The sequence below is a fragment of the Adiantum capillus-veneris genome, chromosome 17, assembly GCF_014529385.1.
Source record: "Adiantum capillus-veneris isolate H3 chromosome 17, ASM1452938v2, whole genome shotgun sequence".
NCBI classification, from domain to species: domain Eukaryota; kingdom Viridiplantae; phylum Streptophyta; class Polypodiopsida; order Polypodiales; family Pteridaceae; genus Adiantum; species Adiantum capillus-veneris.
Window position 1 is genome coordinate 81,225,787 of NC_140947.1, and position 13,874 is coordinate 81,239,660.

Here is a 13,874-nt window from a genome sequence, read left to right on the forward strand (position 1 = left end):
CAAAGAATTTCAACCACCGGCCACCAGCCGGCCATTGGCCACCAGTCGGCCATTGTCCAACCAGCGAATCAATCAACGATTTTTTGATCACTTTCCAACCGATGTCCAGCCATAATATCCAGCAAAAGGGAATATTTTGGCGATTGAGCTTGAATTGTGGTTTTTCGGCGACTGAGTTTTCTCACGCACAATGGATTCTCCTCATAACGAGGGCCTTACAAATGTGCGATTTTGAAACTAAAAATTACAAGGGATGAATCAAGCTCCGTACTTACCATATACAAACAACAATCAATTTAAAGTGTAGGATGTTATTGGACTATTTTTAGATACCATCAAGTATGAGGATTCAACACAATAGGATTTTAAACAAAAGAATGTTTCACGTAACCTTACAAACTGATATTGCCACAAAAATACCAATGGGAGGAATTTCCAACAAGCAGACACATTCAAGAGAAATCTGGCAAAACACCGGCATAATTTGTTGATGTGCATCGGAGCATGTCTATTATAGATTTTTGTGATGATTACATTTCAGGGAGTAGAATAATGCCACAAGAAATTATTGAAGCTAATTGGAGGACAAGAAAATTTAGGAGGAAAATCAGACAATTATGTTTGAAATTGTAGAGGATGTAGAAAATCAAAATCTTGATTCCAAAATATGGGAAGAAGAGTTTCCAATTACTGATGTTAAGAATGAACTTAAAGAGGATTCAATTTTAGAAAAGTTAGCAAAGTGGATTGGTGTATATTCACATTCGATTCAAAATGAATCAGATAGAATTCGTGATGATAGGGTTCAATAATTAGCTTGTCAGATACATGTGCTTGAGGATCAGATAACATGGTTTGAAGATCAATTTTAAAGTTTAGATTTGGAAGATTGTTTAGAATACTATACAAATATATTAGTGAAGATTTGTTTCTTCAAGTTGTTGATGTAGAGGATGGAGATTCTGTAAAGAAGGAATGCTAGATGTTGATATTTGATTCTCAAAATTGAGACTTTCATGTGTTTCAAATCTCAAATTTTCTAGATGACCAAAGAGGAACGCATTACAAAGTGCATTATAATCCAAAATTTACCTTTACAAATCAGATCAGGATTGAACAACACACTTGGAGGATTTTAGATTATCAAATTCAGAGTTTGAATCTTATTTTTGCAAGTTTGAAGTGACATGGATGGATCTCTATTTGAGAGGTTCCTACCTTGTCATGTTGCTAAAAGGTAGAGCGCATACACATAATATATGAAGCTTTCAAAAAGTGACTGCCTCGAGACCAAGAAGTGCCTATGGTATGGGTTTTTTTATCCTAGCATGGGAAGTGCTTAAGACCTCTTGGGAAATGGAGAGTGATAGAAATAGGGAAATTCAAGGGACTTGGTAGTTTGAAAATCAGACGACTTGGGAGTTGGAAAGTCTTAGAACTTGGGATTTAGATATTTAAGCACTAAAAAGCATTTTGAAACATCAAAAGAAAATAAGTGAAGAGTGAGTTTAGGAAATGAAAAGACCCATGGAAGTGGAGAGATAGTCGATTGCACATTCCTACATTTGTATTTTTGTTTGCTTAATTTTTCTTTAGCGTTTTCTTCTCTTAAGAGTGTTTTTTCACTATGTAAGTAGTGAATATATTTTATTTGGAATAGTGGAAGAATTAAAAGGTATTCGTAATTTAAAGATTCTCTCAATAACAATGGGCAATGCGCTAGTCTAAAGCATGCAGCAACGGGCAATGACGAAGATTGGCAACAGTATCAACTAGACGTGGGAAGGGCGTATACAACTTTAGAGAGAGAGAGAGAGAGAGAGAGAGAGAGAGAGAGAGAGAGCAAGGACACTTTAAAGAGAAAAAAAATGATGAAGGGAAAATAAAGAAGAAGAGAAACACAAATATAGAATGTTAAGTCGACCACCTTTATATGGACACAAAAAGTCTTTTGACTTTCCACCTTCATATCTCTTTTGACTTTCCCCGTAATGTCTTTTTATTTCCTTAAACTCTTTGGTACTTGTGCGGCCACCTCTACCCAGCCCCCAGCCCCCTCCCCCCCCCCCCCCCCCCCCCCCCGCCCCAACTTGCCACCTTGCAATTGCTCTCCCCGTCGTCTTGCCACCTACTCTTGACGCCCTCCGTTGCCTCTTGATTGGTTGATGACCCCCAGATGTCCCCTCCCCCCTCCTAGCTCTGACACGTGCATACTCGTTCTTGTTCATGTTCTGCACATAGTGTAATCCCACCTTTTACATAAGGTATTCGATGACGATTCTGCTTGTGATGGAGAGAAAGAAATCAAATCTCTTTCACAAGCGCTTCACTGATCGCGCGGCTTTATTACAAGATTCGCTAGCAGACTACCATTAGGTGCTCGAAAACGCCACACACACGCACACAAGCCTCAAGAGATGGAAACGGTGGTGAGTGCATTTCGAGAATGCAGATGGTAGTTGATGCCACTTATGCTGCTCTGGATGGTGGCGCTCAAAACTCCCGACCTTCCATATTTAAACGGCTTTCCATTTCTCCCAAATAGCGGGGCCTACTAACAACCATCTCAATTTGAATTGGAATCTGGAGGAGTATTGCACAAACATTTTTATTTTTCTGAGATTGGGGAGACCTACCGAGTATTCAACATATGTTTTCCTTACCACATTTGTGTTATTATTTTCTTAATTTCCTTTTAGCATTTTCTTCTCTTAAGAGTATTTTTTCACTATGTACTTAGTAGTGAATATATTTTATTTTGAATAGTGGAAGTTGGTTATGATTCTTAAACATATCTTTCTCTTTGTGTTTTGACTATGGAGATTGGGTGTATAGTGCACCCTTCTACATTCAAGGTGAGAAAATGTTTGGAGTAATGGAACACTGAACAAAAAGTACCATCAATGCATCAACCTACACTTCTCTAACATCTCAATGAGTTTGCTTAGCAATAGGTAAAAAAGATTTAGTAGCAAAATTGCTAGAACGAGCACCACCTACCATAGAATCAATATCTACAAAACTTGGTCTTACGTCATAACCATTCCAAATGCCCTTCCAAGTAAATAATTTGATTAAAGTCTAGATGCTTTGAACTAAGAAGCACACCCCTGCAACGACACCTAGTGTCATATCAAGCCATCAAATCCCTACTCTTTCAACCACATACTATGCAATTGCAAGCAAAATTGGACAAAAAGCATTTCATGTCCTTTGTCATCTTATATGTAAAAGTATATATTTTGATGTGTACCAAGATGGTAGTTAGTAAAGAATAACAATGCATGTACTGGATTTCATAACTCTTCTTTCTCAAAAAAATCCATAGACAACAACATATGTAGGCTTTCATTTGTTGATTTCCATTTGGCAATAAAATTGTGTCTGACATACATGGTTACATGTCTTTGAAGAAAGGAAATGTAATCCTTGCAACTCGTTTGCTTGCCTATGATATCCTTATGCTTCTTTTGGCTACCCTGTTTGCCATTTTGGATCAAGGCAACAACTTCAAGCACCTTTATTGGAATCTGTACTTTATTTTTAGACTTTTCACTAGGGAAAAACATCAACTTGCATGACCCACATTGCTAACATGTTCCCATCAAGCAAGATAGCATATAAAATTTAAATTCCGTGTTGGAGTTGCACAAATATTTGATCACATAAAGTGTCAAAACAAGTATATGAATACTTAATAGTTTCACACTATCTTGGACCTTGTTCTAGCATGCATACAACGCACATACAATTAAATCCATCATTGGAGAAAGTTTACAAGTTTCACAGTGCCACATATGACTCTATGTAGCATGGACTCCTAGCATTTTATCAAAGATGTCACAATTTGCACACAATGTTGTCAAATTATCATCCTCATGGAATAGGTGGCATGTTTGCATGATACGGCTAATGATTTCTAGGAGTGGCTTCCTACTCTCACTACACTTGCTCACCCACCCCGCCAAATTTCCTCCTAAGTTGATCTTGCATTATAGAGTAGCAAGATTTTCTCTTCCATAGAAGCTCTTATTTCTCTTGACATCTCAAATTGCACTTTAATGCACTCTATCAACCATAGTCACGGTACTAGCCAACCCTTTCTCTTAGTAGCCAGGCTATACTTTTTCGCCCGCATTCAGCTCCTGACAGAGACCCAAGTTACTTTTTGGGGACATCCTATTCCTATGGATACCTACATCCATGAAAGGTTTTTATCACATCTACTCCTACACACTATCAGCAATAGCCACCTTATGCAACACATTTTGCTACCTTCCTAGCTTAGACATTTATCAAACAATAAGTGTATTCTACTACTTAAGGTATTTTGTCTCCATTTGCAGTATAGTTTCCTTTATGTATGGTGAATAGTTGCTTTCATAGCAATCACTAATGGATTTAGCCTCCCTCTGAGCAATTGTACCTTGATCACCCCCATCACCCTAGTACAAAGAGGATTAGAAGTAGAGGCCTCATCATGTTACACATACCATACACCACAATGTTTTGTTTTTTCCTTAGTTTTCACGTCCAAAGTCTTTGCTTTCCAACTTTGGTAGTTAGTTTTGAGGGGTCTTGTGGTGGGCAACCAACTATAAATCTCGGGTCACCGTGACAACTTAGAGATATACCCCATGCGACTAGTAGATCATCTTGACCAGGTCAGTCACCCACCCCCTCTTGTGATCCACAATGCATTATTGAACAAGGCTTCTGAGTGAGAGATGGACAATGGCAGGCCTTCATGTGGCCTCATGTCTACCTGGCGTACCACCTTCTACATAGGCTATGTGATATACGATATCTAGAGAGTGATTGACCATCATGTATTAGTGTCTTGAATGTGTTTTTGCAAATATTTGGGTTTGGAAGTGTCTCCTTAGGCTAAATTTTGAAATATGGGAGCACAAGTGTGTTTTTTGCAAGGGTGATTTTTGTGCTTTTTGTGGATCTAGGAGTGTGATGCAACATGTGTAAGATGTTTGTGATGAGAAAACGCAGGTTTTGGTCATTTTTGGGCCTAGAGATAATAAGCGCGCTTATTATTTATCTTTGTAAATATTTGACAAATTGAACTTTGAATGACATACACTTGTCTTATACACTCTCTGCAATGAGCCTCTTCAAGGACCTATTGGCATCTAATGTTGCATTCTTTCGTTGCATGCATTCTTTCTAGAAGTTCATTGGTCATTGACATATTATATTTTTGCAAACAACGTCCAGTTCTAAGGTGGCTAGCTTAACCACCCCACTTGGTGAAACACTCTCAATTACAAATGAACCGTGTCTATTTTTCTTGAACTTTGGGATAGAGCGTTGGAAGTAAAAACTCCATTGGCAGTATCGCATCAAGTCTATAGACTAGATTCAATGGAGTGGAATTCAAAGCTGTTTTGTAAGAAAACCTATAAGCCCAAAGAGATAAATGGAGATTCATTCCCCAGTCAGAACATTCAAAGCACAGAGCTAAGGATTTTGTTTGTGTGTTGTGCTTGGCCATTCATTTGAGAATGACGAGGTGCAAATTTATTATATTTTTTGGTCATTGTATCTATATATACATACATCACATGTCATTTAGCCTAGGGAGTCTTATGTGATCCTTATCTGAGCACATTGTCTACACTATCTACACCTAGCACATATATGTGCACTATCATACTTGGAAACCCCCTTAAATAGTACCAGTCGTGGTTTGAAGTTGAGTGTGCTGCCAACAAGAGTTTTAGTACTTGGGTTAAGTTCTTTGTACTTAGGGTCATTGTAGTGTACGAAGGTTAGGTTCATCAACTCATGTGTCTCTTATGTCATCTCTATTCTAATCCTGTTGGTCCATTGTTTCAATTTTATTCTTTCAATATAGTTTGAGCTATGATTATTCAAGGAGCACCAGTGCTACCACACACTAGTGTGTTCACCACAATGAGTGCGACTCTTAGCATACTCCTGAAAGACTAACCACTTCACGCACAATGTGCCAATATAGTTTCCTTAGTGCATCACCTCTAATATTGCTACAGAAAGATCTAATTGTTATATTAGAGGGAGGGGTATTCATTTTCCAATGAAGTATCTACTTAACATGTGATACTGCATACTTGTAGGTTGTTTTTTTAGCTAATAGGAGGAAGAATTTGCCTTTGTCCCAGAAGTCAAGATTTTTGTGCATTGTCTATTTGTAAATACTTTTGACCATTTTCCTTCCAAGTAAATAATTTGATTAAAAATTTACACTTTAATATGGTGACCTTATGCTTTTAAAAGAGATGAATTTTAGTTGGCAATATAATGACCTAATTAAAAACTTGTTCTAAAGCAAGAACTTTCTAAGAAGAAGCAACCTAGATGTTTCTGTATAGGTGGCTTCATATATTCATCAAAGATTATGGGATTATTGCTTTGGATATATGCACAATTAATTATAATAGTTTTGTCAGATGTTCTAAAACTAGATAACTTATAACTAAAGGCCAAAATCACATTTACTCCTGCTCTACTTGGGTGTTTTTCCGACCTCATCCTTAAGCTCTTATTGGAGGATAAAGCTGTGTCGGAACTTATTGCAACTCTAATTTGTAAAGAGACATATACACTTAGAGATTGTGTGGAAAGCTCATAGTTGGCTCCTTTAAAGAAATAGACAAAAACCCTTGGAAAAAAACCCCAATAGGGATCTTCCAACCTATACTTAAACTCATTAGATACTAGCCAAACCCTTATAGTATCCTGTGGCAAAATTTTTCTAGAATTTTGTATTGGTTTTAAATTATGTCAATAACACTCCTATTATAGGTGTAAAAAGTCTTGTGATTACACTTGTTTGAACACTAAAATTCTTGATTTGGTAAGTATGAATCCTCTCTCTCTCTCTCTCTCTCTCTCTCTCATTATGTTGCATGACAAATGATTTAGCCCCACACGATGAGTTTTTCATCATGAATACACATTATCCTCTATGATACTTTTAGATATTGCCCTCCACATGCTTAGAATGCCACCTCTATTATTAAAAGATGCCGCAAATTTCTTGCTTAGTCTATGTGTTGCTAATCTTGAAAGTGAGAGTATTGAGTTCCATTCCTTGCATACATAGTTGGTGTATCACTAGCTACGTAACTACCAAGCCAAAGCTTCCTTGTCTTAGTAGAAATGGTTGGTAGAAATTGGTAGTTTCTCCAATTTATTGATTACTTTGTTTGCCTTCTTGCCATGCGGTTTACCTTGTTAACAATTGATGGTATTGTATTTACACAATGTGACGTGCCACAAAATTATATAATGCCTACCATCATGTGCTCTTGAGACTATGGCTATGTTAATATAACTCGATAATCTCCTTTCTAACTCTAATTTTAGACCATGAAAACCACATGCTAACAAACAAATTGAGATAGCATTATGGTATGCAACCTATTGTTCTATTTTGGTAATAAAAAAGTACACTGTTTGAGGTAATTACGATATATTAAATAGTGACGATGAATATTGAATTTTCTCTACATGATGGCACCAATATACCCAAATCAAGCGACCCTTTTAACATATATCTTACAAAGTAATTTCTATAGAAATGCCCTATAGTTTGCCTATGATTCACAGCTTATACACACAAATGCCACCTAGAATAAAGAGCGTACAATGTGTAATGTTTACCAACAAGAAGAAAGTTTTGAACTAAACTATTAAACTGATATGAAGCTTTTGGGACTTTCTTTTCTACTAGAATGAACCTCCTTTAGTATCTTTCCCAACCTTATGTCAGTCATGTTGGATAAAACATTCACTTAGAGATATGGCTAATAAATGGATCTATAAACATCTATATCACGGGCACAAGACTAATGACATATTTTATGTTTGTATGGATGAAAGTGAGGATCCTCCTTCCATAAGTACATAGAGACATGGATAATAATTGGATCTATGGGCATCTATATCATGGGCACAAGACTAATGACATATTTTATGTTTGTATGGATGCAAGTGAGGATCCTCCTTCCATAAGTACATAGAGACATGGATAATAATTGGATCTATGGGCATCTATATCATGGGCACAAGACTAATGAATATTTTATATTTGTATGGATGCAAGTGAGGATCCTCCTTCCAAAAGTACGTCACATGGATCTTTACTATACACCTTGAAGAATGTAGATTATCCTGTACTCTTACCCGGTCTATAATGATATTTTATTAGTATACCATATGTACAAGATCTTATAACAATATAAAGTTTTGTACATTCATGACCCCCTCAATGGTCAGCTGTCTCCTTTAACAACTAAGTTGTTCTTTAGTTTAGGTTAATACAACAATTTACACACATAATAGAGAATGTTCAACATTGTAGGAAAAATCCCAAGAAGCTCAAAGATCTATCTGACAAGTCTTGATCCTTAGGAAAGAAATGGAACAACCAGCCTACCATAGTTGGGTAATAAAAAGGTTACTTGATTAGAAAGAAAAATTTTCACACACAACTTATGATAGTAGTAACCAGATTGATTAACCTTATATAACCTTCCGCTTAATATTTTTCTGAAGCACTCTCTAGATTTAAGGCCACTGAGACATAAAAACAGTAAATTTTCTTAATACATTGACCCTGCTCTAAACATAAATTTGGTTTTCTATCCTCAAAGTCAAGAGTGTTACTAGGCAATTCAGTCTTAGGCTCTTGCCTGATGGTGTCGGAAAAAAAAAAATCAGCATTAAATCATAAAATTCGAGGCCTAATTTTATGACATAACTAGGCAGTCGATGTTAACATGGGACTTAATCCATATGCATGTGAAACTTCTTATGTAGAAACTCTTATCATGCACAAAAGACAATTCACACTTTTTGGATTGCGCGGGACATTCTTTTACCTTTGTGTCCATATTTCTTTTTGCTATCTATTGTACACATTGAGGAGGCCTTGCTTGATCAATCTTGACAATTGTCAAAATGCTTACAGAGTATAATTATTTACAAGTCTAACTATGATGTACATAATTCACTCTACTTCTCTAGAAAAGACTCGGATTCCTCCCTTATATGTCGCCAAGACACCGACTTCACCATCATCATGAAAAACATCTCCAGAAAGTACCACAAAATCTGCATATTTCCCTCGAGATAAAGATCCAATCTCATCATCCAGAAAGCTAGCATATGCTGCGGCAAGTGTATACCTGTTATTTGTACTGTTGTTAGTCACAAACTTCATCCATGGTTTTACTTGAAGGAGCTTCAATATGTTATTATCACAAACAAGGAGCCAACTCAGAACCTTTGACCATCTAGAGCATTGGAGGCATTTTCTTCGTTTGGTTTGAGAGAGCAATAGTAGCCGCTATAGCTTATCATGCTGAAGACACATATCCTCTAAATTGTCAATCCTAGGATCATGTGAAATTATTGTTGTTTATGAAGTATTGTAAGTAAAAAATTAGTAACAGTAGTCGCTATAGCTTAACATGCTTAGGACACACATCCTGTAAATTGTCAATCTTAGGATCATGTAAAATTATTGTTTGTTATGAGGCACTGTAAGAAAAAATAGTTCATTGTTTATATGAACTACCAATGAATCCATTGTACAAATCCTATCAACTTTGAACAGCTTACTCTCTGTTTCTTTCCTGAGTTGAGAAAGCTACATGCTTATGCAAGAGTTAGGTCCATAAGGTCTTATTCCAGAATTGATACTATTATGTTGAAAGGTAAGCTAAGCTAGCTATGCGAGGGGGAAGTGTGGGGTTGGTAGCAAATGATCAAATGCTTGTACCTGCTACCAGCTATATTTGCATTTTCTCTTAAGGCGATTTTGTCATTAGCACTTTTTTGTTTACCAATCAAGCGTTGGATAAAAACTAACCCCTGTAGTGCAGCCTCAACATCGATGCATTCAGCTGGTATCCATGAGTTTTTCCAGCCTGTGGGCTTCCTCTTTGTAGCTGCCAGGATTCCTTGTAGAGGATTAAGATGCACAACCTACACAACCGAGAAAGAAGATATTAAGTGATACTGTGTTAGCCCATCCACAATTAATGCGTACTTACAGGCCAGTCTGAGCCAAATGCAAGAGTTGTGTTTCTCGTAAGTAGCGACTTAAACAAATAGGACTCCTTGAGAGCTCTTTCTTCCCCAAGCTTCTTGGAAGCAAAACTTGCATCATCTAACAAATGTTGTGGCTGCAAAATAAAAGCCAGGCATTTACTGTGTTGAATGTTTCCATCTTTCTATAAAAAAAGTCCTTAGAAAAACCCCAGAACATGACTAGTCACCAACAATGTGGATTATTGCTCAGCTCAAGAAATAAATTCAATGTTAGGCAGCAGCCTCTATCTTTTTGCCTAGACTGAGTGTAACGGGAATAATGTGTCGTGCTCTCTACACTGGGTGCTCCTCAGTGCAATGTGCGTGAGATCTCACTCCAACAGAATGATAACAGAGCAAACAACACCACGACTCAACAGTGAACCTGCACAGCATGGGACTCGACTAACTCAAAGAAACCAGTACAGAATCTGGCATGGCAGCACACTCAGCTCCAGCCCAGAACTCACGGGTACAATGGGGGTGTTGAGGCTCAACTGTGCGGGGATGGTGCAGACGTGCTGTGCATGAACTCAAGATGCTAGACTTGAGAAAAATGACCATAAAAAGTAGGTGATGATAGTGTCCATGACCCTGGAACCAACCACTCATATGTAAGGAGCCACCAACGGCTAGCAGATATCCCAATCCAGATAAGCCTATCTCCAAAATGAGGTGGTGGTGATCTGGCCTCGGTGTGCACTAGATCACCATCCGTATCACGTGCCACGTGTCACGGCCCAGGCGAGAGTCCGTCCAGTGTGACCAACTGAACTAACTGTTTGTCCTACGCCAGTGACACTGTAGCCCTGCTACACTGAAAATAATTATCTTTTTTTCTTTCGAGTTAAAATCTATTTGTTTTCCTATTCGTTAAAAAATCTTTTGTAGGCCTCTAGAATAAACAAAGGCATCCCTTTGAGTGAAAAAATTCAACCCATCACATTTTCACTGAAAGAGCCAATCCCTTCATAAACGCTCTTTTTTTTCCAGATTGGAAAAGGAAAATCATCAAAAGGGGCATTTCCAGGAGGTCTTTCCAAGTCTGGAGGAAACATCCCTCATTTTGAAGGGATGAGATGAACCACAAGGGAGAAAACATTTAAGATTAGTCACAGTCTCACAGAGGGACGAGCATGGGTACCCAGCCGGGCCTGCCTTGCCATCGAAAGGGACCTCCACTTTATCAAAAGGACCCTGCCTTCAACTTAGAGAATAAACCGGTGACATGGAGAACATATCCTATTGGAGCACATTTTCAGGGTGTGTAGGACCTCGGTCCCTGCCTCAAGGTGACTCGGTCATCAAATACCATCATGCTCCATAGAACCTATGGGGCTTAGAAAGAATTTGAAAAGCTAGTCCACCCACCAACTGCTAAAGGATAACCTATGGGGCTTCTCTACTTTAAAAGGAGGGGGACAGCTCTCCAATCTGCACTATTAATTAATCTATTTAGTTTTTTCATTTGTCTTGCATCCATGGCATAGTCAGTTGGAACAGAAACAGTCCATTTAAAGACCTGGAAAAAGCTTCCAAACTGAATATTAAGCTTTTTTGTGTCCATTTGACCCCGACATGAGAAATGATTAAAACACAACAAATTTCTGAAACAGAGCAACCAGTTTTCAAGGCACAAAAAGGTCATCACCTATGACTATGATCTATGATCAATGGAGTCTAAAAGACATAAAATGACAATTTTAAAACGTTTGAACAAAAAGGAAGGAAGCCAAATTCTGCTGAAACTTTAATAATCAGCTGAATATTTGTTCTGTTTTTCACTTACTTGCATTGATGCTATTATGCCTTCAGCTCCAAAAATCTCTAAAGCATTCTGTGATAGGTGTTGAGCATGCTCAATCTAAACAAGAAATATCACAAATAAGCTGATTTTTTTTCCTAGCATATAACACGGTAAAAACCATTTCATGAATAAGATGAGCCAAACAACAAGAAAGGACAAACATATAAGAGATTGCTGACTCTATGTACTCATGTACCAGACTCCACCAATTCAGCAGTTTCACAAAGATATCAGTCATTGATCAATCACAATTCTGTCAAGGTTCTCAAATACAAATCATGATCATTGTAACCCATTTAGTAATCACATCCAGACCGCACTGATCTTTTCACAGATGTCTTGATCTACTAAATCTCATGACCATCTCCACGAGCCAATACATCCACATAGCATGCAGTTCATAAAAACACACACTTAGTTCACACCGAACATTGTGTTCCAATCATTCAATCATTCAATCTAGTCATCTCATTCTGTCTAGAACTCTTGATGCACCTAGGTCACTGTGCACCCATCTCATCCTTCCAAAACATTTGATGCACTCACACGAGTATCGAGTTATCTCATCCATATAAACATCTTGATGCACTAGAAATCTTATTTAGTTCACATTCACTTCTCATTCAGATTTCATTCACTTATTAGACAAAATGTTGCAGACATTTCATCTTTCTATATGTCACTAACAATACACACATGAAAGAGCATGTTTTCAGTTCAATTAAGAAAATTTCCACTTCATTGCACATATTTCATAAAGTCATTCCGCAAAATACTGTCAGCTTATCAATATCCCTAAAATCTCAAAGAGAAATTAGTGACTTTACTCAATCTAGGCAATTTGTGACAAAGGAGTAGAGTGGCTCCCCTCTTGTGCAGTCCGCACCACACCAGATTCAACCTGTTGATTCATCGGTAACTTTTGGCATAGACACTGGTAATAATCCAAAAGCTTCAAGGTACACCTCTCTCTGAAGAGAATTTGTGATGTTCTCCTTCTCCATCCACTTTGCATCAAGGGCCAAAAAGTAGCGTTGACAAAATTATCCAGTGGACCTAGCTTGCCTTTCTCTTCTTTTTTTGTGCCCTGTGACCTGTTGGGAGCTCCATTGGCCTCCCCTATCCTTGGCACCTCAATCTGAATCTTTGGAATTCTCTGATCTACCAGTTGATTCTCTTCATGTTCTTTTCTTGTGTCCTGGGACCTGTCGGTAGCCTCGTTGGCCTCCCCTGTCCACGGGCACTTTAAACTCAATCGTTTGAATTCTTTGAGGAACCATCAGTTGATTCCCCTGCTTCATCGGAACCCTCACATGCACTATCATGTGATTCCCTTTTTTCCCCTCGCATGCACGGGTGCTCCTCAGTGCAATGTGCGTGAAATCTCACTCCAACATCATGAAACCACTGAAAACACTATAGACAATGAATAACATAGCAAACAGTGACTCAACACTAGAACCTTAACAGCATGGGACTCGACTAACTCAAATGAACCCTTTCAAACTCTAGCATGGTAGCACACTCAGCTCCAAGCCTAGAACTCACCGATACAATGGGCTCAAATGCGCAGGGATGGTGCAGACGTGCTGTGCATGAACTCAAGATGCTCGACTATACATAGTAGATGATGATATGAGTGTCCCATGACTAGAACCAACCACACATATGTATCCCCTCAAGAGCCACCAACGGCTAGCAAAATATCCCAATCGAGCTAAGCCTATCTCCAAACTATGGTGGTGGTGGTGATCTGGCCACGGTGTCCACTAGACCACCATATGTATCACTTGCAACGTGTCACTGCCCAGACTAGAGTCTGTCCAATGTGAACTCTTGACCAACTGTAACTAACTGCCTGTCCTATGCCAGTGACATTGTAGCCCTGCTACAGGTTGCCCGCCACAAGATTACTCATCGTCCCAGTGTGAGAGAACAGTGAAACTAGTAGGAACAATGCAGCCCAATCCGACTA

General features: G+C 38.3%; 1 protein-coding gene across 4 annotated transcripts in view; it reads right to left on the minus strand.

The window, feature by feature from the left end:
• Positions 1 to 8,796: 8,796 nt before the first annotated feature.
• Positions 8,797 to 13,874, minus strand: part of LAF3 (Amidohydrolase family) — a 168,569-nt gene continuing 163,491 nt past the window's right edge. For 3 of the 4 annotated variants that reach the window (XM_086487083.1, XM_086487080.1, XM_086487082.1), the window contains 4 exons: positions 11,882 to 11,956; positions 10,056 to 10,187; positions 9,872 to 9,987; positions 8,797 to 9,185 (listed from right to left, as the gene is read on the minus strand). In XM_086487083.1, coding sequence (XP_086343209.1) covers positions 9,008 to 9,185; positions 9,872 to 9,987; positions 10,056 to 10,187; positions 11,882 to 11,956 — 501 coding nt within the window. In that variant the 3' untranslated portion in view covers positions 8,797 to 9,007. Of the gene's footprint in view, positions 9,186 to 9,225; positions 9,362 to 9,871; positions 9,988 to 10,055; positions 10,188 to 11,881; positions 11,957 to 13,874 lie in introns of those variants that run through there. The other variant, XM_086487081.1, reaches the window with a different exon arrangement.